A 23,291-nucleotide genomic window follows, 5' to 3' on the forward strand; every position below is an offset into this window, starting at 1 on the left:
GCACTATTTAACTAGTTAAGATCTGCACCCTCTGATGGCCACAGTGCCTGTCACTGGCCACGGGGACGAGCAGGCTGGACAAGCCTGCTGGTTTTGCCCACAGGTTTTCCTGCAGCAGCTCAGAAGCCTCCGGGGTCCCCATGCCACCCTCCGCCAGCACCACCCCTGCCCAGCACCGCCTCTGCCATCCAGCCCGGGAAGAAGCTGCCTGCAGAGGCAGGGGCACAGACCAGTGCAGGGTCGCTTCCTTCTGCACAGGCTTCCTCATGAGGATGGGTTTATCCAAACCTGGCCCTGCTTCTCACGCGTTCCTGCACTGTCTCCATCTGCCCCTTAATTGCCATTGGCCAAACTCTCCAACCCAGTTTCTGCACTCTGACACACTGCCTCGCTGTCTCAATCCAGGCGGTTTTTGGTCAGCCAGGCACTGACAACAGTCTGACTTACTCACCCAGGTTAAACACAACATCAGGATTTTGGGTGTTCCCCTCCGTGTTCCTCGGTCAGCAGTGAGGCTGCCCTGCACTGGGTCATTTGCCACACCATGGGGCGGTTTGGCGGGGGCAGCTCACCCAGCATGGGAGCAGCATTTGCCAGAGGGCTGATGCTGACAAAAGGCCATCACTCCTACCCGTGGCTTAAATGCTCCTTTTACACCTGCCTCCTCCCCAGGAGCAGGACAGGTAGCCCCGGCAGCCAGCCGGCTGCTCCAAGCCACAGCTTTTGTGAGTTCGGTGCTTCAGACCTAAAAATCCCCCAAGCTCGGCAGGAGGGGAGCTTCACCGCACCACCGCAGCATCAGGCTCAGTAAGGCAAAGTCTTGCTGATGAAACAGCCCAAAGATGAGCAGTACCAAATGAACACAAAAGCTTAAATCCACGCTTCTTGCCCCAGGGAGAGGCTGGGGATGCTGGCAGCTCCAGCAGCGCTGCCCTGCCCTTTGCTCCAAGCGAGCGGCCAGCTGGCAGGGGAGGCATGCGTTTGCACAGGGCTGAATTCATCTACCCGGCTTCTGGGCTGGGATGCTCCAGGCCTTCTGCTTCAGCACTGTTACACAACCGCTGTTACGAAGAAAATTCAATTACAGAAGTTATTTGTAAGCACAAGTGCACCAGTGAGCACTGGAGAAACGTGAGTTGCAATGGTCCAGAGGTTACTGGCTGGCCCTAGGCGAGCAGATTACCTCCCGGGGCAGTTGCTGCTCTTTGCAGGGACACAAGCAGAAGAATTTCCGAGAGAGGAAAAGCCAAGGCAGTTTCATAGAGTAAAATATCTTAATATTTATTGAGTCTCAGGACAAGAGAGTTCTACTCAATACACAAAACGAGTTAAAGCAGCATATAATACTGACGATCAAGTCACAGCTGACTCGGTGCAAGGACACCTACCAAGGTAAAGGCACCAGGAGCTACATCACCAAACCTCGCTACAGCTTACAAAGAATCACTACAGCCTGTACTTAAAAAAGTACAACTATAAAAAAAATATATAAAACCCAGGGCAGGGATGAGAGAGAGCTTGGCAACAAGCCAATACCTTGCTGAGCCAAGGGCATCAGGCAGGCAGGGCTCCGTTTTAACAGAGTAACAGTCCCATCTCAAAAGCAACCGTGTCCAGAGAGCGAGGGGACATCGAGGGGTTGCCGGAGGTGAGGGGAAGCATCGCTTTCCCGACAGAGGCACCAAGGATGAGCACTGGGAGTCCCGCGAGGCCACCAGCATGGTCAGCTCGGCATGGCACTCAAACGCGCCGCTGAGGAAAGAGCTGGGGTCTGCGGTGCCCTGGGGAGCACGCTTGCTGTAACCACCGCAGCTACACCAATTATCCCACGCAGTGGCACAGCAGAGTAGTGTTAGGACAAGTCCCTGAGCGCACCAGGACAGCTGCTGCACTCGTTTCTAAGAGTTAGTTGAGAAGAAGATCAGTCAGTTCAAAGCAAGACTTCACGAAGCGGCATCCAGAGGAAAACTGGAGGTGGTGGCATCCTCCCCAACCACAGAGAGCATACCCTGCAATGCACAAGACAAAGCGTTAACAGACAAGGCAGGACCTATACGTGATTTAAAATGATGTAGCAGACACGGTCTTGCAGTTGCCCTCCATCCCTACATGTCCCCAGAAGTGTACCCGCCGCCGTACTGAGGGTCCCCAGGGGCAACCAGGCAGCAGCCAGGGATGCAGAGGCAGCCCACCGAGCTTACATCGCTGGACAGACATACCTGGCCACAGCCACGGTGTGCTGGGGGCCAGCTACACCATCTCATACTGATTGTTCGTGATGTACTGGGACAGGCAGCAGGCGAGAATGATGCCAACCAACTGAAAAAGAGAAAAAAATCCCCACACATCAGAGACAGCCAAAACCAGGACGCAGTGTTTTATGGGAAAAAACCTGACAAGTTGCTCTAGAGCATCAGTTTTATAAAATCCAGACATGACCAGCAGCATTTACAAACCACAACATGGGCTGCTGCACCCTGCTTCAGAGTAACGGAGAGAGACTGAAGTGGAGGATCCTGGCAGGCATCAGCCAGACATGCTTCTCACAAGAGATGCTCTGCGTCCTATCCTGTTACATTTTGCTTCATGAAGCATCTACTGTTTTATGGTAATTTTGGATATTACACAGATATCAGGAGCGTCACAGCCAATTACACAGTCACTACAGAACAGCAGCCACCTCTCCCGTTTCAAGGGCAGTGGGGAAAGCAAGGTTGCTGTTTTTGCATCAGCATCTGAAGGACACGCTACTGTTATCACAACGTGGCCTCCCAGCCCCTGCACAGACATTTAGGGCCAGATTCTGCAGGAGTTTGACCTACACCAGCAGAGTCAGAGGCACATTTGCATGATGGGTCCCCGCTGGCCGCACGACACAGCAAGGCTTGCTGAAAGAGCGATAAAAGCCAGGAACCGGTTACAATTCCCAGGCCTGGCATCAGCCAAGATAATTTCACAGCTGGGAACGTGTGGCTCACCGTTTGTGTGTCCGTCACAACTCAGTGACCCTGCAGCGAGCACAGCCCAAGTGAGGAGGAGACTGGGGCAAGCACAACAGAGCGGCTCTGGCTCTTGGGCTCTCCCAGCCGCAACCGAAAGCACTTGGTAGCACAAACTGCAGCCAGGGGCTGTTGGCTCCCGCCTCTCCCCAAGTTTAGCACTTCCGATATGGGAAACACATGGTGACATGCTCATTACAGGAGAAATATCTTGGCGGGGTTCCTTCTCCCCACGCTGGTGCAGTCAGCCCGATGGTCCCGGGGGGGCAGCGCCTTGAGGCTTACGCCACAGCCTCTGCATGTTGGATCAAGGAGGGGGTGAATTCAAGCCCCTCCAAAGTCAAGGCCAGCGAGGTCGCTCTGCAGCTGCTCAGCGCCGAGAGCCCAGCACGCTTCCACAAACCAGCTAAAGAAGGGCCGGCCCTGCATCCTGCAGCTCCCACTGTGGTGCATGGGAAAACCCTCGGCACCGCGGGAAACCCCAGCGCGGTATCAGCCTGCCCAGCGCGGTGGAGCAGGGGGCAGGGGCCTCTCGTTTCCTGCCAGGATAAAGCCTGCCGGAGCAGGGGCCAGCGAGCACGCCGCTGCTGCAGCTCCTGCAGGAAGTGTCCTACAGGATAAAGTAAAGGAGAGGTTGGGGAGCGGGAGGGAGAGGAAGCAATCGCAGGGTAAGGCGGCGTGCGGGGCGTGAGCCGCCAGCAAATGCGGTGCCCCACGGGCCCTCACAGGGACCCAGCCACACAGAAGTGATGCCAAAATGCCTCCCTGATAAAAAGGGAGGTCAGTGGGTAGGAAAAGGAAGGGAGCGATTTGATCTCTGCCAACCACAAATGCAGGGAGTTTGCCTGGCACAGCACAGGCTCTGTTTGGGTTTTCTTAAAGTTGGTTGTTTCAGACAGGAGCTCTTCTCAGATCACCTGGGCTCACAAAAACAGAGCTGGTACTTCAGCCCTGGATTTAAGAGACTGGAGGCAGCACAGTGGTGAGATTAAAACCCAAGGGGAATCTGCAGAATAGCTGCTCCTCCCTGCCTGAAACAGGCCGTGCCTTTTGTACACACAGCAGACATTGCACAGAAATTAAATCCTCCGGAGACACTCTAGCTTCCCTCTGCACTCCTGTGCTGGCCAGCAAGGGAGAGTTACCTGGAAGCATGCAATGCCAAAGGAGATGCCAGCCACAATGCTCATTTTTGACTCCATCGTTGACGTTACCAGGAAGAAACAACCCTGCAGAGGAGGGAAAGTGAGTGCGTGAGTCCAGTGCATTTCAGTCCCCCAGAGTAAAAACCAGCACCTCTCCAGAACACTGGCAGCTCCAGAGGAAGATGCTCCTGCACGGGCAGCTGAGGACTTCTGGCTGCCACCCTCCTGCCTGACCTCGGCAAGGTCCTTTCCCTATCAGCGCTGCAGCCTGGCCTCCCAGCCCAGCTGCACGTTATCAAGGGGAGCACTGCCCTTGGGCTGTTCCCAACAGGAGCATTGGGTTGAGCAAGGTGACTCATCAGAGGAACATCCCTTGCATCACCCCGCCGTCCCTGCTGGATGAGGTCACCCATGCTCACTGCTGGGTCAGGACTTTGCACGACCGCCAAGAGACGTCAGCGCTGCCGAAACTAACTTTACCAGGAAATTACCTCCTTATTTACCTGTTCTCCCAAACACACAGCCCTGAGCGCAAACACTTGCATCTGGCTGGTCCCTGACCTCCAAGAAAGGAGTGAGGGAGATCTCAGACATGAGGAAGGGCTCATTCCTCTATACCTTTCCCCTACCTCAAACGCAGGGGAGCCCCTGGGCCACAGGGTGTTTGCATTGAGACAGCAGTTCTCCTTTCGAGCCTCCCAGGGAAGGGCAAGCCCTTCTCCACCCACCCAGCTCTGCCCTCCCCACCTCCAGGACTGGCAGAGGGATTTTTCTGAGCTTAACTTACATCCACAAACACCTTCAGCTTGGCTTTGCTCAGGTCTTTCAGATCCTCCTCCGAGCAGTCGTCCTGGCTCTTGCAGCAGCTCTGGGGGATGCCCCTCTGGGTGAAGTAGTCAGTCCTCTCCCAGTCTGAGTAGTTCTGCACCCCACAGCAGTGCAGCTGGAGGGGGAAGCACGTTTGGGGAGCACAGTCACACCAGGGTACTGACCCCCCCGTCCTACCACTGCTGCCCTCGCCTCCTTAGGCACTGCCCCCATCTCACCCAGCATTTCCTCCCAAACTCAAAAGCCGGTGGTGCAAAAGGACTCCCAGCACCGTGATGGGGATATGGATACCGCAGGGGGTCCCAGGAGATGCGCCGGGGTGAGGTGAGCGTACCCACCTGCCGCCCTCCACCCCGCTGGGGCACTCACGGTTCTCTGGATGGTGTCGACGGCCTCACTGTGACGATCTGCGGTCACGTTGTAGTCCCTCAAGGCCAGGTTTAGGTTACTCTCAAAGTTTGTCTTAATCTGCAGGAGAGAGGTCTCTGCGGCGGTGCTGTCCCCTCCCGTGTTTGGGGACCCACAGCCCCACATTAGTCACCTCTCGGCGACGGCAGGAATGACTCCAGCCGTGACCAGCAGACATTCCCCTGGCCACCCAGGCAATTAAACACGGTATTAAAGGGCAGGTCGGGATGTGTTGTGGTGGCAGGGATGCTGCGCATAATAACAAGGACCCGCGCTGTGCCAACTCCCCCCCCCAAGCAGGCTGCTCTGTGGCACAGGAATCCTCAGAGGAGCTTTAATTACAGAAATTATTGCAGAAGGTAGACCAAAGCCAGAAATTAAAGTCCAGGGCTACTTCACCTGTTCTGATGGAGGGACAGCGTGCCGTGCCAGGCAGACCCAGCACCCAGCCTCATCCTTATGGGGACCTCATGGGTCCTTACCGGAGGACCAAGCTACTCTTCGGGCTCTTTTAACCACATTTTAGATAAACTAAGAACTGCTCCCAGCAGCATCTCTGTCCCCCCAGCGACATCTGCAACTGCGCTTGGGCTAAAGCCAGAATCAAACACCCTCTGCAACATCGGGAGACAGCAGCGGCCGGCCAGGCTCACCTCATGCCTGAAGACAAACCCCACGACAGCGGCCACCAGGACAATGAGGAAGATGAGGGACAGGAGCATGGCGTACTGTGGGCAGAAAGAGCAGGGTCTGATGGGGTGGATGGGATGGGATGGGGTAAAATGGGATGGGATGGGGTCGAGATGGGGTCAGGATAGGATGGGGAAGGATGGGACAAGGTTGGGATGGGTCAGGACAGGTCAGGAAGGGTCAGGAGGGGATAGGACCACGTCCCACCCCATCCAGGGCCACCCACCAGCTTGAGCATCCAGGTGCTGCCGCGGCAGGTGGCGAAGCAGCCGAAGGTGCCCAGGAGGACAACGACGGTGCCGGCGCCCACCAGGACGAAGGGGACGTTGGTGGCCTTCTCGTCCAGCAGGGAGAAGTAGACGGCTAGGCTCACCCTGCCCCAGACGCCCACTGCCAGCAGCACTATGCCCGACACCTGGGGAGAGGGGAAAGCCGCCGTGGCTCACGACTGTCGCGACCGGGCGACGCGGCCGCGACATGTCGTGGGGGTGGGGCGGGGCGGGGCGGCACTCACCCAGAAGACGAAGGTGTAGGTGAGCAGGACGCTCTTGAGGCAGGTGATCACCGGCTTCGTCTGCAGCCGCCGCGACGGAGACGCCATGGCCGACACGGGCCCTCTCCTGCCGGGACGGGCCCCGCCCCCGAGCCCCGCCCCGCCCGGCAGGCCCCGCCCCGCCCCGCCCCGCCCCGCCGGAGGCGCCCGAGCGGCGGCGGAGGTTGCCGAGCGCTCACGGAAACGGCCGAGAGCGCCCGAAGGGGCGCCGCTCCTCCCCGGGAGGGGGCACCCGCTGCCTGCCCCGTGCCCCCCAGTCCCAGCCCCGTGCCCCCCAGTCCCAGCCCCGTGCCCCAGCCGCGGGCAATGCAGCCGCAGCGTGGCCGCCCGCCCCCTGCCCAGGTGTCCCCCAGCAGAGCAGGGACCAGCCGGGACAGCCACCCCGCGCCCCGGCACATGGCGCAGCCACCATGCCGGCCTGCGACGGCTTCCCTGCCCGCCGTGGGGTGAGCGCCCTGTCCCCTCCTCGGCGACGTCCCCGGGCTGTGGGGGGCTGTGGGCTCCCCACAACCTGCAGCAAGCAGCCCCGCACAGTGGCCTCCCAGCAGCACTCTCCTGCTCAGGACAGCTGGGTTATTAATTAATGCGCTTACCGGCCTGGCCGCCACATAACCAGTGCATTCAGGCAGCCTGCCCCCCCGCGCTGCCCAGCGCCAGCTCTCCTACCTGTCCATGCCAGGCTCGTCCCTCCTCTCCCCTCACCCGTGCAGTCCTGTGCTCCACAGCCAGAATCCCCAGGTGGCTCCGGCTCCTGTCTCGCCTCCGCCCGAGCCCTGGGACGCGGGGCAATGGGACATACCAAACACACTTCATTACCTCTGCTTCGCGGGGGCTGAACTTCAGCTGGAAAACAGACCCCAGCTGGAATCACTTGCCTCCAGAGTGGTTTCGGAGCCTGCCGTCTGCAGCGAGGTCTCTCCCTCCTTCCTGGTAGGAGGTAGAAAAAGGGTCCTGGTTCCTGTGGTTTTGTCCTCGGCCCCCCCCAGGACCCCGATTTTGGGAGCCCTGCAGGGCTGGCACAGGCACACGCTCTATCCCGTGTCCAAATAGGCTCCTGGCTCTTCTGCTTGCAAAGAGAAGAACCTGACAACCTTTTAAAGCCTCGGAGAAGCAGGAGGTACATTGGAAAACGGGTGATCCTGGAATTTATTATTTTTGACAATCTCATCATTTTGGGCCTGACTCACGGCTTTTGAATGTTTGGGACGGGCAGCAGAAGGGAAAAGTAGGTTTGCTCAGCACAGGCAGCAAGGACAGGCAGGAGGGTCAGGCGTCTGTGCAGTGACAAGGCGACGGAGGGGGCCGCCGTCCCGTTTCCAGTCCCTCTCTGTCCTCACTGGGGCTCGCGGCTGCCCCTGGACGCGGCACAGCAGACGGGCTGGCTGGCCCCTGGCCCCCCTGGCCCCCCGGCATGGCGCAGGAGGCAGCCTCTGTCCTGCTGGTTGTCCTTGCCAGGCTGGTGTCATCCACGTGGCACGAAGGTGAGTGCTGGGGTGTGTGGGCACAGCGGGGCTCCCTGGGGAGGGCAGCCTCCAGGGCTCTGCTCCCCTTGGGGGGCTCGCAGCAGGGAGGTGTGCCCTGATACGGCGATGCGGGGGAGAGCATTGGTGCCTGAGGGGTGTGGGGTGCCTGCGGGGGTGTGCTACGGGGTGCAGGGAGGCATGAGGGGGTGCTGGGAGACATCCAGAGAGAAAAGGAAAACCAGCCTCTCCATCACGCCCCTGCCTGCGGGAGCAGCTTTCCCGTTGATTCCCTGCTCCCGGGGGGGCCATCGGCCGGCAGATGTTTGCCTGGACAGAGCGCTCAGATCCAGCCCCCGCTGTGGCTGGGCAGCCAGGTCAAGGATCAAAAGCTCTCGCCCTGTTTGGTGGGGTTCCCTCTCCCCTGCTCCCATCCCCATCCTCTTGCTGCAGTGCCAGCACAGCTGGCCGGGGACGCTCCTGCCCGGTGCAGCCAGGGCTGCAAGCTGGCCCCAGGTGAGGAGGGAGAGGCAGCCCCTGCGCGAAAAGGGAACATTGCAATTAAACGGCACATCTGCCTGCGGGGACAGAGCACACCCCATCCCCGGGGCCCCAGTGCTCGCCAGACCCCCGGATCCCCACTGCCGGCCCCATGGATGCCAGCCCTGCGCTCGTCCCAGGCCCCTCCGCTCCTCAAGGCAGCCGTGGCAGCGTGGGAAGGGAGTCGGGATAAAAGGCTTTGTGGAAAGGAGTGGGCGACTTAACAGAGCTTGTGGGAAGTGGCGGGGAGTTTTCTGTAGTAAAGTTCATGTCGGAAAGATTTGTAATGGAGTTTCCTCCCCGTGACGGCGGGGCTGCTGCTTGGATTGGCCTCAGCGACATCCCTTCCCAAAACCCAGAGCAGGGGAACGGAAAATGGGTACAGCAACGGCAGGGCTGCCGCTTCGCCTGGGGTCCCTTCCCAGGCTGAACATCCCCGTCATGTCAGAGCTCGGACTGCGGTAGGGGTGGGCTGGCGGCGAGGAGGGGGCAGCACTGGCGGGGCCTGGCGGAAATACGGCGGAAACGTGAGCTCAGTGCTGGGGAATGCCGTGGCTGGCCGAGGCGCCGCGGGGCTGAGGGGCCACAGGGAAGGGCGCCAGCCCTCTCCCCCTGCATGGCTCCCTCCGTGCCCGCTGGTCCCTTGCAATTGGGGACATGGTGCGGGCCAGAGGGTGGCCCGCAAGGATGGTGCAAGGCTGTCCTCCCCCCGTCCATGGGGCCAGGGACCCCTCTGCACAGCACGGATGGCGTGGGCCCAGCAGCTCCAGCCAAGCCCCTCCGGCATTGTCCTTCCAGCAGCTTCATCCTTCCCTGGCGCACGAGCTGCATCCCCGCCAGCCCCCCGGCTGGGCGACATGCCTCTCCTCCCTTGCCTTGGCCAGGGGCTCCACTCGGACAGGCAGGAGAGGCAGCTTGCTTCCTTCCCTTGGGATGGGAAGGTGACAGGCAGGGGACAGCCATGGGAGCGGGTGGAAGGAGGACTTCCTGGCAGCGCAAAGCTGGGGGTCAGTGCCAGCCTGCTCTGCGCCAGGACCCGTTTCCTGCCATAACCACGGCTGGTCCTGCCTCTGTTTAGTCTGCGGGCTGGTGCCAGTGTACACCACACCACTGGGGACTGGGCTCGCTGTCTGCCTGGCTTAACCCTTGATGGCAGCCCCAAGGATGGCAGGACAGGGCCTGCCTGGGGATGGGATTGCTTGCTGTGAGTTGTGGGATGTTTGGGGGCTGGAGGGTGCAGCTGCCCTGGGAGGCATTGTCACCTGGGTGCTGTTGCGGCCACAAACGATCACGCAGCCCCCTTGTCTCTCCCTTCCTCCCCAGGGTCCGGCTACTATGCTGCTGAGAGCCACACCAATGAAGTGTACGTGGAAGAACCCCCCTCCGAGCCTGCCCTGGACTACCGCCGAGGTAATGGCACCAGAGCCAACCCTGAAGTCCTCATGGGGAAACCAAGGCATGGCAGGGCTGGGTGCCCCCCTCACCTCCCTTCTCTCCCGCAGTCCCGCAATGGTGTGCAACGCTCAACATCCATCGTGGAGAGGCCACCTGCTACTCGCCCCGGGGGGGGTCCTACCGCAGCAGCCTGGGGACACGCTGCGAGCTGAGCTGCGCCCGTGGGTACCGGCTGGTGGGACGCAGTGCCATCCAGTGCCTGCCCAGCCGCCAGTGGTCCGGGATGGCGTACTGCCGACGTGAGTGTGCCATCAGCTTGCCAGCATCCCCGCAGGCACCCGCAGTGGCCAGACCTGGGTGCTCTGCTCACTAGCATGGCTGGGCGGCCGCTTCCCTCCCCTTTTTGCTCCCTCTATCCCAGAAATCCGGTGCCATGTGCTGCCAGCGGTGCTGCGGGGCTCCTACGTGTGTTCAGCCGGCGTACAGATGGATTCCCGCTGCGACTACACCTGCCTGCCCGGCTACCAGCTGGAGGGTGACCGGAGCCGTGTCTGCATGGAGGATGGGCACTGGAGCGGGAGCGAGCCAATCTGTGTAGGTAAATTCTCACCCTACCATCCTCCCAGCCCCATGCTGCTGGGTCAGGCCATCCTCCATCCCTGGGGTGCCTGCAGATGTCACCCCCACACCTGAGCCAGGCATTGCCAGATGTCCTACACCTCCCAGCCCTGGGACTCCTGTCCCTGCTGCTCCCCGAGGTGCCGTAAGCCCCGAAGCATGGGCTGGTACAGGGCACATTGGTCAGGGCACTCAGTGCTGGCATTACAGCAGGTCTTGCTGGCTCTGGGGTGCCCGGGCTGTGCACAGCACCCCTAGGCCACTGAACACCAGGGCCAATGCCCAGCTCCCGCAGGCTCCCCAACTCCCTCTTCTCCCGGCGGGCAGATATGGAGCCTCCCAAGATCCGCTGCCCGGACTCCCGGGAGCGGATAGCTGAGCCAGGAAAGCTGACCGCCACCGTCTACTGGGACCCCCCCCACGTGAAGGACTCTGCTGACGGCATCATCAAGAGGTGAGGGCAGAGGCCCTGTGGGCACTGCCAGCAAGGGCTGGGGGCCACGCTGGGTGTCCCCTCCCAGCGTCCTGACAGAGGAACCCATCTGCTGGGTGCAGGGTAATGCTACGGGGCCCGGAGCCCGGCTCCGAATTCCCTGAAGGCGAGCACGTGATCCGCTACACTGCCCATGACCAGGCATACAACCGAGCCAGCTGCAAGTTCAGCATCCGTGTCCAAGGTGAAATGGGCTCCCTGGGGGTGCCGGCTGCCTCCCTCCTGCTCTGGGCTCTGTGCCCCGCAGCCAGGGCTGTGCCCCATCACCCCCAGCCCTCACCGAGCCTCCCTCATCACAGTGAGGCGCTGCCCTGTCCTGAAGCCTCCACAGAACGGATACCTCTCCTGCACCTCTGACGGCAACAACTACGGTGCCACCTGCGAGTACCTGTGCGACGGGGGCTACGAGCGCCAGGGCACATCCCTGCGGGTCTGCCAGTCCACCCAGCAGTGGACGGGCTCCCAGCCCCTTTGTGCACGTAAGTGGTGTGGGGCAGGGGACGATGATGCCTGGTGCTCGGGGATGGATGCTGCCCGGCAGGGCGAAGGGGTGGGGAAGGGATGATGGGGCACAAAACAGCATCTCCCCATGCGCTGGCCTCTCACCCCAGCCATGCAGATCAACACAGCCGTGAACTCAGCTGCCAGCCTGCTGGATCAGTTCCACGAGAAACGCCGCCTCCTCGTCATCTCGGCCCCTGACCCCTCTAACCGCCACTACAAGATGCAGATCTCCATGCTGCAGGTGAGGAGAGGAGACCCTCCCACCACCCTGCCTCCCACACCCTGCCCCCAGCACCCTGTCATCTCCTCCCTCCCCACAGCAAGCTGCGTGCGGGCTGGACCTCCGTCACGTCACCACCATCGAGCTGGTGGGGCAGCCCCCGCACGAGGTGGGTCGCATCCGGGAGCACCAGCTGTCCCTCGGCATCATTGAGGAGCTCAGGTAGGGGGACAGGGGGCTGTCCTGCAGAGATCAGTGTCTGCAGGAGGGGAGCAGGGACAGGGACTCCTCCAGGGGTGGCAGAGCATGAGGTTGCAGCTGGGTTCACAGACAGACCCGTCCTGCTGCACCGGCAGGCCGTGTACAATGTAGGAACACCCCTGGCAAGTGCATCCCCAGACCCTCCCAGAGCTCACAGCCCCAAGGAAGAGATGGGAGCCACCACCCAGGAGGATCTGAGCTCCACTGCATGGGGTGGGCAGGCTCAGCCCCAACGCACAGCCTCCCCAGCACTGACCAGCGTCTCCCCCTTGCACCCCCAGGCAGTTCCTGCACCTCACCCGCTCCCACTTCAATGCGGTGCTGCTGGACAAGGCGGGTGCTGACCGTGAGCGCTACATCTTCCCCATCAGCCCCGATGAGCTCTTCGTCTTCATCGACACCTACCTGCTGAGCGAGCGGGAGGCGGCGCGGCGGGCGCAGAGCGGGGACCCCTGCGAGTGAGGCAGTGCCAGGGAGACCTCCCCTCTGCCACCGCCGGCCTCAGGGGACGGACACCTTCCTTTCTGCTTTTCTAGTCGCCCACCATAGAGGAGGACCAGAGTGCCAAGGACCTCCAGGGGAAGGGGAGACCCTCTCCGGCTGCTCTGGCACACAATGGCGAGCAGGGACAGGGATGGGGGCCATCTGCCGGCAGTGTCCCCACTGCCCAGCAGCCAGGAGCAGCCTCCGGCTGTGGGGTGGGATGGCTCAGCCCAGCCGGGACCATGGCAGGAGGGATGGGAGTGCCTCTGCTCAAGCCCCAGGGCAGGGGAAAATCGGGGAGCCAGGCACTGGACTGCCAGAGCAGAGGAGAGTGGACAGGGCAGGCAGTGCAGGCAGGGCAACAGCCTCTAATGCAGCAGTTTCACCCTCCCTGTGGCCGTCCTCACCCCATGCACAACCTGATCCCACTCCTTCCCCACCCAGGGTCAGCCCTGCCAGGCAGGTGCTGCTGCCAGGGTCCTGCCAGAACGCCTTTAGTAAAAGCAAACAGCCCCATGCTCAGCAAAGCCGGTAGCAGCCAGCCACTGTGCAGCCCACCCAAGGGCTTGCGATCCCCACCCTACCCCTTCCACCAGCCACGGGCAACGCTTCCTGGGAACTGTTTTGGCAGTAGAATAACTCAAATAAATTTGTATAAAAGTTTGTGCTGGCAGAAGGTGTGTCGCAGAGAGGCCCGGGAAACATCTTAGGGCATGGATGGATCCGCAGGGATGCATCTTAGGGCCAGTACTCTTTAATGTCTTCATAAATGACTTGGATGCAGGACTTGGAGGAAAACTAATTAAGTTTGCTGACACCACGAAATTGGGAGGAGCTGTTGATGCTCTTGAGAGCAGAGAAGCCCTGTAGCAAGCTCCAGACAAATCAGAGAGCTGGGCAATCACCAACCGTATGAAGCTTAACAAGGGCAAGTGCCGGATTTTGCCCCTGGGGCTCGGCAGCCCTGGCTGTACAGAGAGGCTGGGGAACGAGAGGCTGGGGAGCAGCTCTGCAGAGACATGGGGGTTCTGGTCAATGGCAAGTTGAACACAAGCCAACAGCGTGCCCTGGCAGCAGAGAGGGCCAACCATGTCCTGGGGTGCATAAAGCCCTGCATCGCAGCCGGGTGAGGGAGGGGATTGTCCTGCTCTGCTCTGGGGCAGGCTCACCTGGTGTGCCGGGTGCAGTGTTGGGCACCACAGGACATGAAAGATATAAAGCTACTGGAGAGTGTCCAGAGGAGGGGTGTGACGTTGGTGAAGGGTTTAGAGGGGAAACTGTATGAGGAGCAGCTAAAGTCACTTGGCCATGGTTCAGCCTGGAGAACATGAGACTGAGGGGAGACCTCATCGCGGTCTACAGAGGAGGGGCAGGCACTGATTTCTCTCTGGTGACCAACAACAGGACCCGAGGCAATGGCAGGGAGATGTGCCAGGGGAGGGTGAGGCTGGGCATTAGGAAAAGGCTCTTCCCCCAGAGGGCAGTGGAGCCCTGGAACAGGCTCCCCAGGGAGGCATCACGGCACCAAGGCTGGCAATATTGAAGAAGCACTTGGACAAGGCCCTCAGAGACATGGTGTGAATTTGGGGTTGTCCTGTGCAGGGACAGGAGTGGCACTCGATGATCCTTGTGGGGCCCTTCCAACTCAGGACATTTTATGATTCTATGAAACAAATCCTTCCTGCGGGCCACTACCCCCAGCCCCCAGAGCTGACCCTGCATGTGGCTCTATCTCAGCCCAGCAGCCAGGGCTGGGGCTGGGCTGTCCACAGATGCCCCTGTCCTGGAACCAGCTGTGGGAGGAGGGTGGGGAGGGCAAGGGAGCTGTCTGTGAAACAGAGGGGGTGGGAGGAAGAAGAATGGTAAGAAGGAAAAACCCAACCACATTTCAAAGCATTTTGCCTGGGGGGAAGAAGGGAGGGTCCACAAGGACTCTACTTCAGCCTTAAAGTTAGTGCAAAGCCTAAGACAAAAGGAAACCCTTTAAACAAAGTGAGGGCAAGAAGACTTTCTGCCCAAGCCTGTTTAGAGAAGGTCATGTTTATTAAAGTATAAGCAAAAAAAATAACCATGTTTGGCAGCCCTGCCAGGCTGTGCTGCGAGTGCAACTCTTGAGCAGCAGTGCCAGCCCTCAGCTGACTCCCCGTGCTGGTGCCACAGCCTATGGCCTCAGCTTGGCCATGGTGGACCGGAGCTGGAGCGTCCCCTCCGCCCATGAGCCTGGGTACTGGCGCATCTTCTGCCACAGGTTCAGCTCCTCGCCCGTGGAGTCCATCCAGTCCACAGCCTGCCCATTGCTCATGCCTGGGAGAAAGGATGGACATGGGCAGAAGTCACTGCCAGAGCACCCTCCTGCCTGCAGTGGGGCAGCCCCAAGCAAGGCTGCTTGTCCCCAGGGTTTGATGGGACCCCAGGGCTCCTCACCATTGCCCACCCCCAGACGGACACCCCCAAGGAAGTCGTTGCTGGACAGCGGCTCCCGGTCCCAGACCGTCAGCTCCAGACAGATGTGCTGCAGGTCCTCGGGGTTGATGCCGTTGTAGACAAAGGTGTGGTTGTAATGAGGGTTCAGGGTCTTCTTCACCACAGGTGTCTTCCTCTTGGAGGCTTTGTTTTTGTGTGGCAGGAGGTAGCTGGGGGCAGCAGCCCCTGGGGTTAGCAGCACGTGTACAACTGCCTTCTGCACCAGGGGCTGGGGCACCTCAGCATCCCAGCACCTGGGGTCTGGAGCCCACCTTCCCTGACATGGCCCAAGAAGACCCACAATGGCCTGCAAGAGGCTGGGCCTCTGCCCTGACTCCTGAAAAGCCACCCGGCAGACCACAGGTGGGGAGAGGGCAAGGACCGTCGCCTGCTCGCCCCCAGCCACACTGCCCAGTGGCTTGTTGACCTCTGGGAAGATGTGATGGTAGCTGGAGCCACGCCCTGCAAGCAGCCTCCCTCTGCAACCTCTCAGCTGGCCAAAACCCAGGGGAATGTTTGCTACCAAGAGACTCTTGTCTCCAGGCAGTCGGGCAGACAGGAATTTTCAGGGTACCAACATAGGCAGCGGGGGGCAGCTAGCTGAGAGACCCTTCCCTCCTCGAGGCAGCTCTGGAATGCAGCCAGGGAGGACAGTGCCTTCATTGACCCCCCCCGCCCAGGACCCACACTCACCCCTTGACAAAGCTGTCTGAGGTTCCCCCAGATTTGGCAGCCGTGAGGTTCTTGGCTTCTTTGATCCAGACCTGGAGCTCACCTCCTTCCCCACTTTTGCCTGGATAAAACCCAACACAGCAAAAAGTAATCAACCTTAATTTCCAGCACCACTAACTTCTGGGAAGGTCCTGCTGAACAGCCTTCATTGCAGAGGCAGGTAGAGATCCCCAGTTGGTATCTCCTCCTGCCTCCTTCCCTTACTGGCCCTGCATGCTGAGGCAAAGGCAGACAATTGCCCCATGCAGGGCCCGATAGTCCAGCCTGGTCCAGCCCCAAGAAAGCACTGGGACTGCTCAGCCATCCTGAGGACAAACAAGCCTGCCCTGACCCAGAGCAGCCTTACAGGTGTTGCAGAGAAGGCTGCAGTGGCACCACCCAGGAAACCCACCCAGACCCAGCTCGCATGGCCATGGGCAGGTCCCGGAGGCTACACAGAGATCCTGGAGCTCCAGCACTCACCCTTCCTGCCACTCCCAGCCCCAGGGTGCTTGGAAGAAGGGATGTACTTCATGGAGACGACCAGCTCCCCCTTGTACTGGTGGAGACCAGCAGCATCCGCCCCAACCTGCAAAGAGGCAAGGCTTATCAGACACTGCTAGAGAGGCCAACGTGGACATGGTGATAGCCTGGCTTGCATGCAGCACCTCCCCATGTTGGGCCAAAGAGCTGGGCCACCTCCTAGAGGTGATTTAGCTGGCACAAATGCCTGTAGGCCCTCCCTAGCATCACCAGGACAGACTCAGACCAGTTCCTTTGGGATCCTACTTTAGCTCAACAGCTCTCTAAGAAAACTCTATTCAGGGGTTTCCACAAGCTGCTCAAGCCCCAGCATTGCCCACAGTACAAGCTAGTCAAGAGAACCAGACTTAAGTCCAGCAGCAGCATCTGCTGTTGCCATCAAGCTGCATGAAGGCCCTCACTGCTCATCTCTGCAGCCCACAGCAGGATGTCCCAGACAATTTCCCCCATTTGTTTCCCTGAAGTTGGCTCCAATTCCTCCTGGCTGGAGCAGGGAGCTGGGAAGAGCTGCACTCTTGGAGCAATCAAGCAAGCAGAATGAAAATATCTATGGGGCAGAGACATCCCACTGCATCCCATAGGGGATATACTGAGAAGGAGGAAGGAAGCTAGGCTTAAGGCAGAAGATCTACCCCTTTTTTACTACTGTGCTATCTGCTCTGAGGTCTTAATTTCTCCAAGATTTGATTTGGGGCAAGCCTTTTGGCAGCTGTCAGCCAAGGTCTCTATGCCCCTCTGCCCACTGAGGGCCACCCCCTGGGACAGGGCCAGTCAAGGGAGGCTGCTGCGGGCAGCCGGGCTGGGGTTGCAGGGCCAGCACCTTTCCGTGCAGGGGCAGAAACTCCTCCAGGTGGCTCTCGAAGTTCCAGGCATCCAGCGGGACCTCCGCCTCCCCCAGGAACGTGTTTCGGCCAAAGCGATCGTAGTGCCAGACCGAGAACTGCAGCGTCCTTGCAAGCAGGAGGGACTTGTTAATCTCATACTAGGAAGAGACACAGGAAAACCACCGGTGAGCAGACAGTGCCAGGCGAGGGACAGGCTTGGCATACACCACCAGCCACAGCTGTCGAGCGTAAGAGGGGACAGGTTTGAGGGGCAATGGATGCACACAGGAGACTTTGTCTTCCTTTCCAAGCCTGCTGAAACCTCAAGGTCCTGGGGAAGTGATGCTGGAGCCCGTGTCTCCAGACAAATGATCCTCAGAGCCCATGCAGAGCCAGGACCAGGACTTATGGCATCCAGCCACCCCACCCCATCCTACCAAGCCTCAAGTGGTCAGAGTGCGAGACCTCAGCAAACCCAGGGCTGTGAGAGCCTGGAAACCCAACCACCGTTCCCACTTCCCTCCTGTCTGGAGAGTGCCTGGCCTCAGCGACGCACTGCCAAGCTCAGGGGTGGGGCCAGCCCTTCCCACCACCCTGTGGTGGCTGCAGCAGGGACCGTGAAGGGCAGCGCCAAGTGACTCTGCCCTGGGGCCCAGAACTGCCTTATCTCTGCCTCTGCAGCCATGCTGCCCACCCTCCCACCACTGTAGCCTGCCTGCAATGGCCCAGGAGCCTTCTTCTTAGGAAAGCATTGTCCCAGGATAGGCAAAAGGCCCCTGGCTGTGGGGGGTGCCACAGGAGCCAGGACACACATTCACATCTGCAGCTGTGCCGCCACCCCACCGTGGTACCTGGGGCTTGACACCACAGCCACACCAGAGCAGTGACCCAGCCTGGGAGTGGGTTTTTCCCGCTTTCAGGGTGCAGCGTCTGGGCATGGGTCCTCTGCAGAGCCCCCACCTGGGGGGGTATGTGGAGGGTGTTTGGAGGAACAGCCTCCTCTGCAGCCCATCCATCCCCTGGTTTGTTCCAGCGGCAGTGCCAGGGCCAAGTGCCTGCCCAGCCCCACAGCAGGGAGCAGGTTGTGCCCAGCCCGTCCCCACTCACCTTCAGCAGCTCATTGTACAGGGGGTTGATGGTGTTGCGTTTGATGGTGGTCTTGCGTTTTCCTTGCCGGGATTTGTCTGGCAGGAGGTAGGTCTTCACGTACCTGACGGGAGGAGCAGGCAGCATTTCACCCCACCCTCCCCCTAGCCCCCCAGGACAACCCCAAACCTCCTGCCTCACAAAGACCCCTCCCCACTTGCAGCTCCCCTCTCTGGTGGGCACCCCACAACCCAGCTGAGCACCACCAGAGCTGCCACCGGCCATCACCCCCCTCCCCGGCTCTCACGGGTTGGAGCGCTTCTTGCCCTCGTCCCCGTAGGCTAGCTGGCGACACTCCTTCACATGTATGAACAAGGTCTGCGTCTTCTGCTCGTAGCTCAGGGAAAAGGAGATTCCACCAGTGACCGCAACGTTGCCAAAGTCACCAGCCTCACTGTAAATGCTGACCATGCTCCCCAGCGTGCTCTGGAAGACACGGCAGGGCTGAGCCAGGGCAGCATTGCTTGGTGGGTCCCTCTTCATCCTCAGCAAGGCTACTCCCCACACCTCCTCTGCACAGCCCCTCTCTCACCCCTCCGCAGCTGGGGTTGGCTGCCGAGTGCCTCCCACCTGCACACAGGCTCCCTGGAAGAGAGCTGGGTCTCCACATTTCAATTCCCTTCAAGGGGAGGAAGGCACCACACCCCAAGCTCTTGCCCCTGCACCCCAGGAGCTGCCCACCCTGCCTCCCTCCCACCCGACCAGCCGGCGCTGCCCTTCTCCAGCATTCCTTCCTGCGGCGCAGAGCACAGCCGTGCCACAGGGACTCACCAAGGAGGTGCCGCTGCGCATGCTGCCCCGCGCCACCCTCTGCCGATGGATCTCCACCAGGTTATCGATGTCTTCCTCTTCCTCCTCCTGCAAGCAGAGAGACAAGCTGCCTGTGTAGGGCACAGCGTGGCATGTCCGGCCAGGCAGCCGGCTCCTCCACCTGGCAGTCAGCTCCGTGGCACACCGAGGGTCTCACCAGCTCCATGTTGAGGCCGGGGACCGACTTGCTCCTGTCCCCCAAAGAGCCGCCTTCCCCCGCAAAGTCCTCCGGGCGCAGGTCGATCACCGACTTGGTGTAGTCTGCACGAGAGATGGTGAGGCGGGAGGCAGCGACACAGTGCAGGACTACCAGAGCCCTGCTGTTCTCTCAAGCAAAGGGCTGCCCCAGCCTCTCCCACCCACACCGAGCGCTCACTGCAGCCCCAGAAGTGGTCGCAAACCCCCTGCCACGTTGGCACCAAAACCCCCCTGCCCCCGCGCAACTCTCACCCGCAGGCCTCACCACCCGCCGGGGATTCTTCTTGAATATTGTTTCATGCTCATCCACCAAGGTGCTGCTGCGGCTCCCCACGGCGACATCCTGGGGAGGAAAGGTCCCTTCAGAGCAGGGCAGGACCGGCCACCCCACAGGGCTCACAGCCCCGCGCCCCAGGACAGGGCTGAGCCTGCTGGAGCAGCGGCACGCACCCGTCCATCAGAGAATGTGTTTTTGGAGCGGAGAGGGAGGGTCAGGCTGGAGGCAGCAGGTCCTGCTGGTGTAGCAACCTGTTTTCCATCTCTGAGAGGGGCGGCTCTCTCCAGGGAGTTACTCCTGCCGAGGATGCAGAAAGGTCTGACCCAGGCCAAGAGCAAGGCTGGAAGAGCAAGCGCTGGCCAGGAAGCACTGTCTCCCCATAAACTCCCCGGAGCACCCTAGCCTAGGGAGCAGAGGACCTGCCTGCCCAGGGACAGGTTTCAGCCCAGCCAGAGGATCCCACTCCCCCTCTCTAGACCGAGAAAAATGCACTTGATACAAAGGTCCTCATCCTCTGCCAGGCCAGCCTTGCCAAGGGCAAATAACCGAGGAAGCCCCTCACCTGCCCCCCACGCCACCGGGACTAGATCTGTAGCCATCCAGGCTCATGTTTTCCATGGACTCTGTGTCACTTTTACCATCCCGAGGGTCTGAGGCATCCAGAAACAAACTGCAGACAAACAAAACCACAGGTATGTCCTGTTTGGCGAGGAAGCTGGTCTGAGAGAATTTCTGTGCCACCAACGATCCGAGCAGGGCGTCAGCGTCCCTCCCGTCCCTGCAGCAGGCGAGGGCTGGCACCCGGAGTGGGGGAGATGGCAGGGATCCTCACCTGGGCCCCTCCCGGGGTGCCCGGGGGCTCTGCTGCTGGACTGTGGAGGAGCCTTTGGGCTCACCGAGCTGGGCTTTCTGGAGGAGGGTTTGTCCCACAGTCTCTCTTTTGCTGGCTGGAAGAGAGGCACTGGGAGGACCATTGCTACAAGCTCACTGCCAGGAGCAGGAGCTGCTCCCACACAACTCTGCACTGGACAGAGGCACACCAGGGAAAGCTGGAGCATCCCGGAGGGCCACGCTGTGGGAGAAGGCATTGCTGTGGCACCCCTACCTGCCGACTTGTGCCGCAGGGACAGCCGCACCATGTCGCTGCCCAGCCGGTTGGCAAAGCGGTTGACCCTCTGGTCGTAGAACCAGTCACCCGTCGTCTTTTTCAGCTCACTGCAGGGCAGGGAGGCAGTGGGGTGTAGTCAGGGGCAGCAGGGAGCTGCTCCCTGCACCCCAACCCCACCCTCAGTGCTGCTACCAGCAAGGGAGAGCACAGGCACAGTGGGCACATCCAGCAGGTGGCTGGGCACAGAGCACTGAGTAGACAATGGGGCCAGCTACATCCCCAGCAAATACAGAAGGAAGGCAGTTTTTGCAGGACAGGGGAGGCCGAGAAGGAAGAAACCTGGAGTGCTTGAAAGACAGGATGCCTGAGGGGCGTGGGGGGATGCCGGAGTCAAGTGGGGGCTAAAGGAGTGCAGTGGGCATGAAGGAGACCCCAGAGTGGGGCATGACCCTGTTCTCCGTCACCCAACCATGGGCGCCCACCCCGGGAAGTGACAACAGAGACAGCTGCCCTTGTGCTGAGCTAGGAAACGTTGGCCATGGGGCATCAAGCTGGGGTGACTGGAAGGAGGAAAGGGACAGCAGGAGTGCCCAGAAAGTCCCTGCCACTTGTCCCCGGGTACTCACGCCTCCTTGGCACAGACTTTGCAGCGCCAGGAGCTGTTGGGGCCGTAGGAACGGCAGTCCCGACACACCAAGTGGTTGCAGCCCCGGCAGGTGTTGGCCTTAGGGCTGACGCGGCCCAGGCTCTGCTGGCAGCGGGCGCACGTCCGCTCGCTGTAGCGCTGGCTGCCCCTCTTGGCCCCCTTGCGCCGGATCTCCAGCAGCTCATTCTTCAGGCGCCTGTTCAGACCCCGACACGTCAGAGCCACGCCGGGACCCCGGGCTGGGGCAGAGCTGCTACCCCAGCCCCATCGCCCGTGCCCTCACCCCTCCAGCCACTTTTGGAGCACAGCAGGGAAACCAGCGCCCTGCCCGGCCCCAGCCATGTCCTCACCTGATTCTCCTCTCCTCCACTTTGCGGAGCTCCTCATCGCGCTGCAGGACTTGCAGGATCAAATCCCTCTCCACATCCGACAGAAAGGACAGATCCACAGCCTCCGACATCGCCCCGTCCCAGATCGCTCGCCCTCGCTCGACGGCCGGACGCGCCTGAGCTAGGAGCAAGGCAGAGCTCAGCAGGGCCGCGTCACGGGCTCGCAGCCCCACCTGAGCCCAGCTCTGCCCGGTGCCCCATGCCCGCACCCCGGGGCAGGGCCGGCTGCCGCCCCCCCAGCCCGGATCACCGCACCCTCGACACCGCCTGGGCGCCCGGAGCGCCCGCGCCGCCACCGCGGCGGCCCTGCCCGCGGCCCGGGCTGTCGGCCGTCTGCCAGCCCCGCCGCCCCGGTGCCCTCAGCCGGCTCCGTGGGACCGGGGCTGACGCCCAGCACCCCCGGGCACCCCCCGGGCTGCTGCACGCACGAATGAGCCCCAGGCTCGGAACGCTGCTCTCACCCCCCGCCCCGGGAGCAGCCGGGGCGCGGAGGCGCGGCCGCAGCAGCGGCGGGAGCGGGATCGGGCCCGGAGGCGCCGCGGGTGCGGACGGCCGGACCCCGGGCGGCCCCGGCAGCCCCCGGCCCCGACGGAGCCGGGCAGAGCCGCGCTCCCGGAGAGACCCGCTCGGGGGTCTGCAGCCTCACTCGGGACACCTCCCGCTCCTCGCTCCCCCCCGCCCGGGGCGGCGGCACCGGCGAACCGGGATGGCGGCTGGAAGCGGCAGTTCCCGGCGGGAGGGACCTTCCTGTCCCCGCAGCCGCGCCCCGGGGGCGAGGGAGGCGGTGGGCCAGACCCCGGGCTCCCCTCCGCTGGGGGGACGGGCCACGGCCGGTAGCACGACGGTCGCAGCGCAGCCCCTGGGACACCGGGGTCCCCCCCCCGGTACCTGCCGCGGCTCCGGCCAGCGCCTCCCAACAGCGGCGGGGGAGGGGGGGTGGTGGTGCCGCCTCCTTAAAGGGGCCGCGCCCGCCACACCTGTAGCCCCGACGAGAGGCGGCGCCCGGCCAGCCCCCGCCCCCGCAGGGGCCAGCAGCCCCTTCCCCTGGAGGTCCCGGCCCCCGGGGGCGGTCCCGAGCCCCAGCGCCGTGGCCCCAGCCCTCGGGCTGCTCTCCGCCCCCCTCCCCACCCCCCCCGGCCCGGCTGGGCAGAGCCCCCGCTCGGTGCCAGGAGCCGGGCGCTCTGCCCCTGCTGCCCCGGCAGCTCCTCCCAAAGAGCACACACAGGGTAGCACAAAGCCTGCAGCCGCCCGCACTGCTGGGGTGCCCTCCCGGTGTCCCTGGGGTGCCCAGCACGCCGGGAGGCGGGGGACTGAGACACGCGTGGGGTCCTCCCGGCCCCCTGCTCAGCCCGCAGCTGAGGACGGCCCGGCCGCAAGGCTCCAGCCTCTGCCCTTGTCCTTCACGGGCAGAGATACGGGCCCAGCAGGGCCCCTCGCACCCTGCCCGCAACAGCACAAGCAATAGGAAAACAATAAGCACACGAGCCAGGGCAAGGCGTGGGGCTCACATCCGTGGGGAGGTGGCTTCTTGCCACGCACGATGGCGGGGCTGTGTGGGAGGCTGGCTGGGAGCAGTCCT

The 23,291-nt window shown here is 61.8% G+C and overlaps 3 protein-coding genes across 4 annotated transcripts; 1 reads left to right on the forward strand and 2 right to left on the reverse strand.

Annotated features, from left to right (window-relative positions):
* Positions 1–1,255: 1,255 nt before the first annotated feature.
* TSPAN6 (tetraspanin 6) lies at positions 1,256–6,723 on the reverse strand. Its single transcript, XM_064462907.1, has 8 exons — positions 6,585–6,723; positions 6,297–6,485; positions 6,034–6,108; positions 5,342–5,440; positions 4,932–5,087; positions 4,145–4,228; positions 2,220–2,319; positions 1,256–2,009 (listed from the first exon to the last, which is right to left on the reverse strand). The coding sequence occupies exons 1-7, from the start codon at positions 6,669–6,671 to the stop codon at positions 2,251–2,253; spliced, it is 759 nt and encodes a 252-aa protein (XP_064318977.1). The 5' UTR covers positions 6,672–6,723; the 3' UTR covers positions 1,256–2,009; positions 2,220–2,250.
* An 834-nt stretch (positions 6,724–7,557) lies between these two features.
* SRPX2 (sushi repeat containing protein X-linked 2) lies at positions 7,558–13,260 on the forward strand. 2 transcript variants are annotated; one of them, XM_064462905.1, is made up of 10 exons: positions 7,558–8,104; positions 9,947–10,033; positions 10,126–10,317; positions 10,440–10,616; positions 10,964–11,090; positions 11,192–11,313; positions 11,429–11,608; positions 11,741–11,874; positions 11,954–12,075; positions 12,396–13,260. In XM_064462905.1, the coding sequence occupies exons 1-10, from the start codon at positions 8,035–8,037 to the stop codon at positions 12,574–12,576; spliced, it is 1,392 nt and encodes a 463-aa protein (XP_064318975.1). In that variant the 5' UTR covers positions 7,558–8,034; the 3' UTR covers positions 12,577–13,260. The 2 variants fall into 2 exon arrangements, with proteins under 2 accessions (XP_064318975.1, XP_064318976.1); XM_064462906.1 differs by lacking the exon at positions 11,954–12,075 and having other exon boundaries at positions 12,396–12,551.
* A 1,356-nt stretch (positions 13,261–14,616) lies between these two features.
* SYTL4 (synaptotagmin like 4) lies at positions 14,617–22,775 on the reverse strand. Its single transcript, XM_064462909.1, has 17 exons — positions 22,601–22,775; positions 21,674–21,833; positions 21,304–21,519; positions 20,675–20,784; positions 20,402–20,516; positions 20,132–20,239; positions 19,743–19,866; positions 19,545–19,635; positions 19,252–19,355; positions 19,056–19,142; positions 18,532–18,710; positions 18,246–18,348; positions 17,135–17,296; positions 16,255–16,360; positions 15,754–15,853; positions 15,022–15,230; positions 14,617–14,901 (listed from the first exon to the last, which is right to left on the reverse strand). Exons 2-17 carry the CDS (start codon positions 21,781–21,783, stop codon positions 14,759–14,761), a joined length of 2,067 nt encoding a protein of 688 aa, XP_064318979.1. The 5' UTR covers positions 21,784–21,833; positions 22,601–22,775; the 3' UTR covers positions 14,617–14,758.
* Between the last annotated feature and the right edge of the window lie 516 nt (positions 22,776–23,291).

This window comes from Phalacrocorax carbo, chromosome 11 (genome assembly GCF_963921805.1).
Source record: "Phalacrocorax carbo chromosome 11, bPhaCar2.1, whole genome shotgun sequence".
NCBI classification, from domain to species: domain Eukaryota; kingdom Metazoa; phylum Chordata; class Aves; order Suliformes; family Phalacrocoracidae; genus Phalacrocorax; species Phalacrocorax carbo.

Coding starts and splice junctions, on each gene's coding strand:
- TSPAN6 (XM_064462907.1), bottom strand. CDS start 6,671: ATGGCGTCTCCGTCGCGGCGGCTGCAGACGAAGCCGGTGATCACCTGC. Junction 6,486..6,584: donor CCTACACCTTCGTCTTCTGG/GTGAGTGCCGCC, acceptor CCCTCTCCCCAG/GTGTCGGGCATAGTGCTGCT. Junction 6,109..6,296: donor GCACCTGGATGCTCAAGCTG/GTGGGTGGCCCT, acceptor TTCTGCCCACAG/TACGCCATGCTCCTGTCCCT.
- SRPX2 (XM_064462905.1), top strand. CDS start 8,035: ATGGCGCAGGAGGCAGCCTCTGTCCTGCTGGTTGTCCTTGCCAGGCTG. Junction 10,034..10,125: donor TGCCCTGGACTACCGCCGAG/GTAATGGCACCA, acceptor TCTCTCCCGCAG/TCCCGCAATGGTGTGCAACG. Junction 11,314..11,428: donor GTTCAGCATCCGTGTCCAAG/GTGAAATGGGCT, acceptor CCCTCATCACAG/TGAGGCGCTGCCCTGTCCTG.
- SYTL4 (XM_064462909.1), bottom strand. CDS start 21,783: ATGTCGGAGGCTGTGGATCTGTCCTTTCTGTCGGATGTGGAGAGGGAT. Junction 19,867..20,131: donor CCCGGTGGCGTGGGGGGCAG/GTGAGGGGCTTC, acceptor CATCCTCGGCAG/GAGTAACTCCCTGGAGAGAG. Junction 19,636..19,742: donor ACACATTCTCTGATGGACGG/GTGCGTGCCGCT, acceptor TTTCCTCCCCAG/GATGTCGCCGTGGGGAGCCG.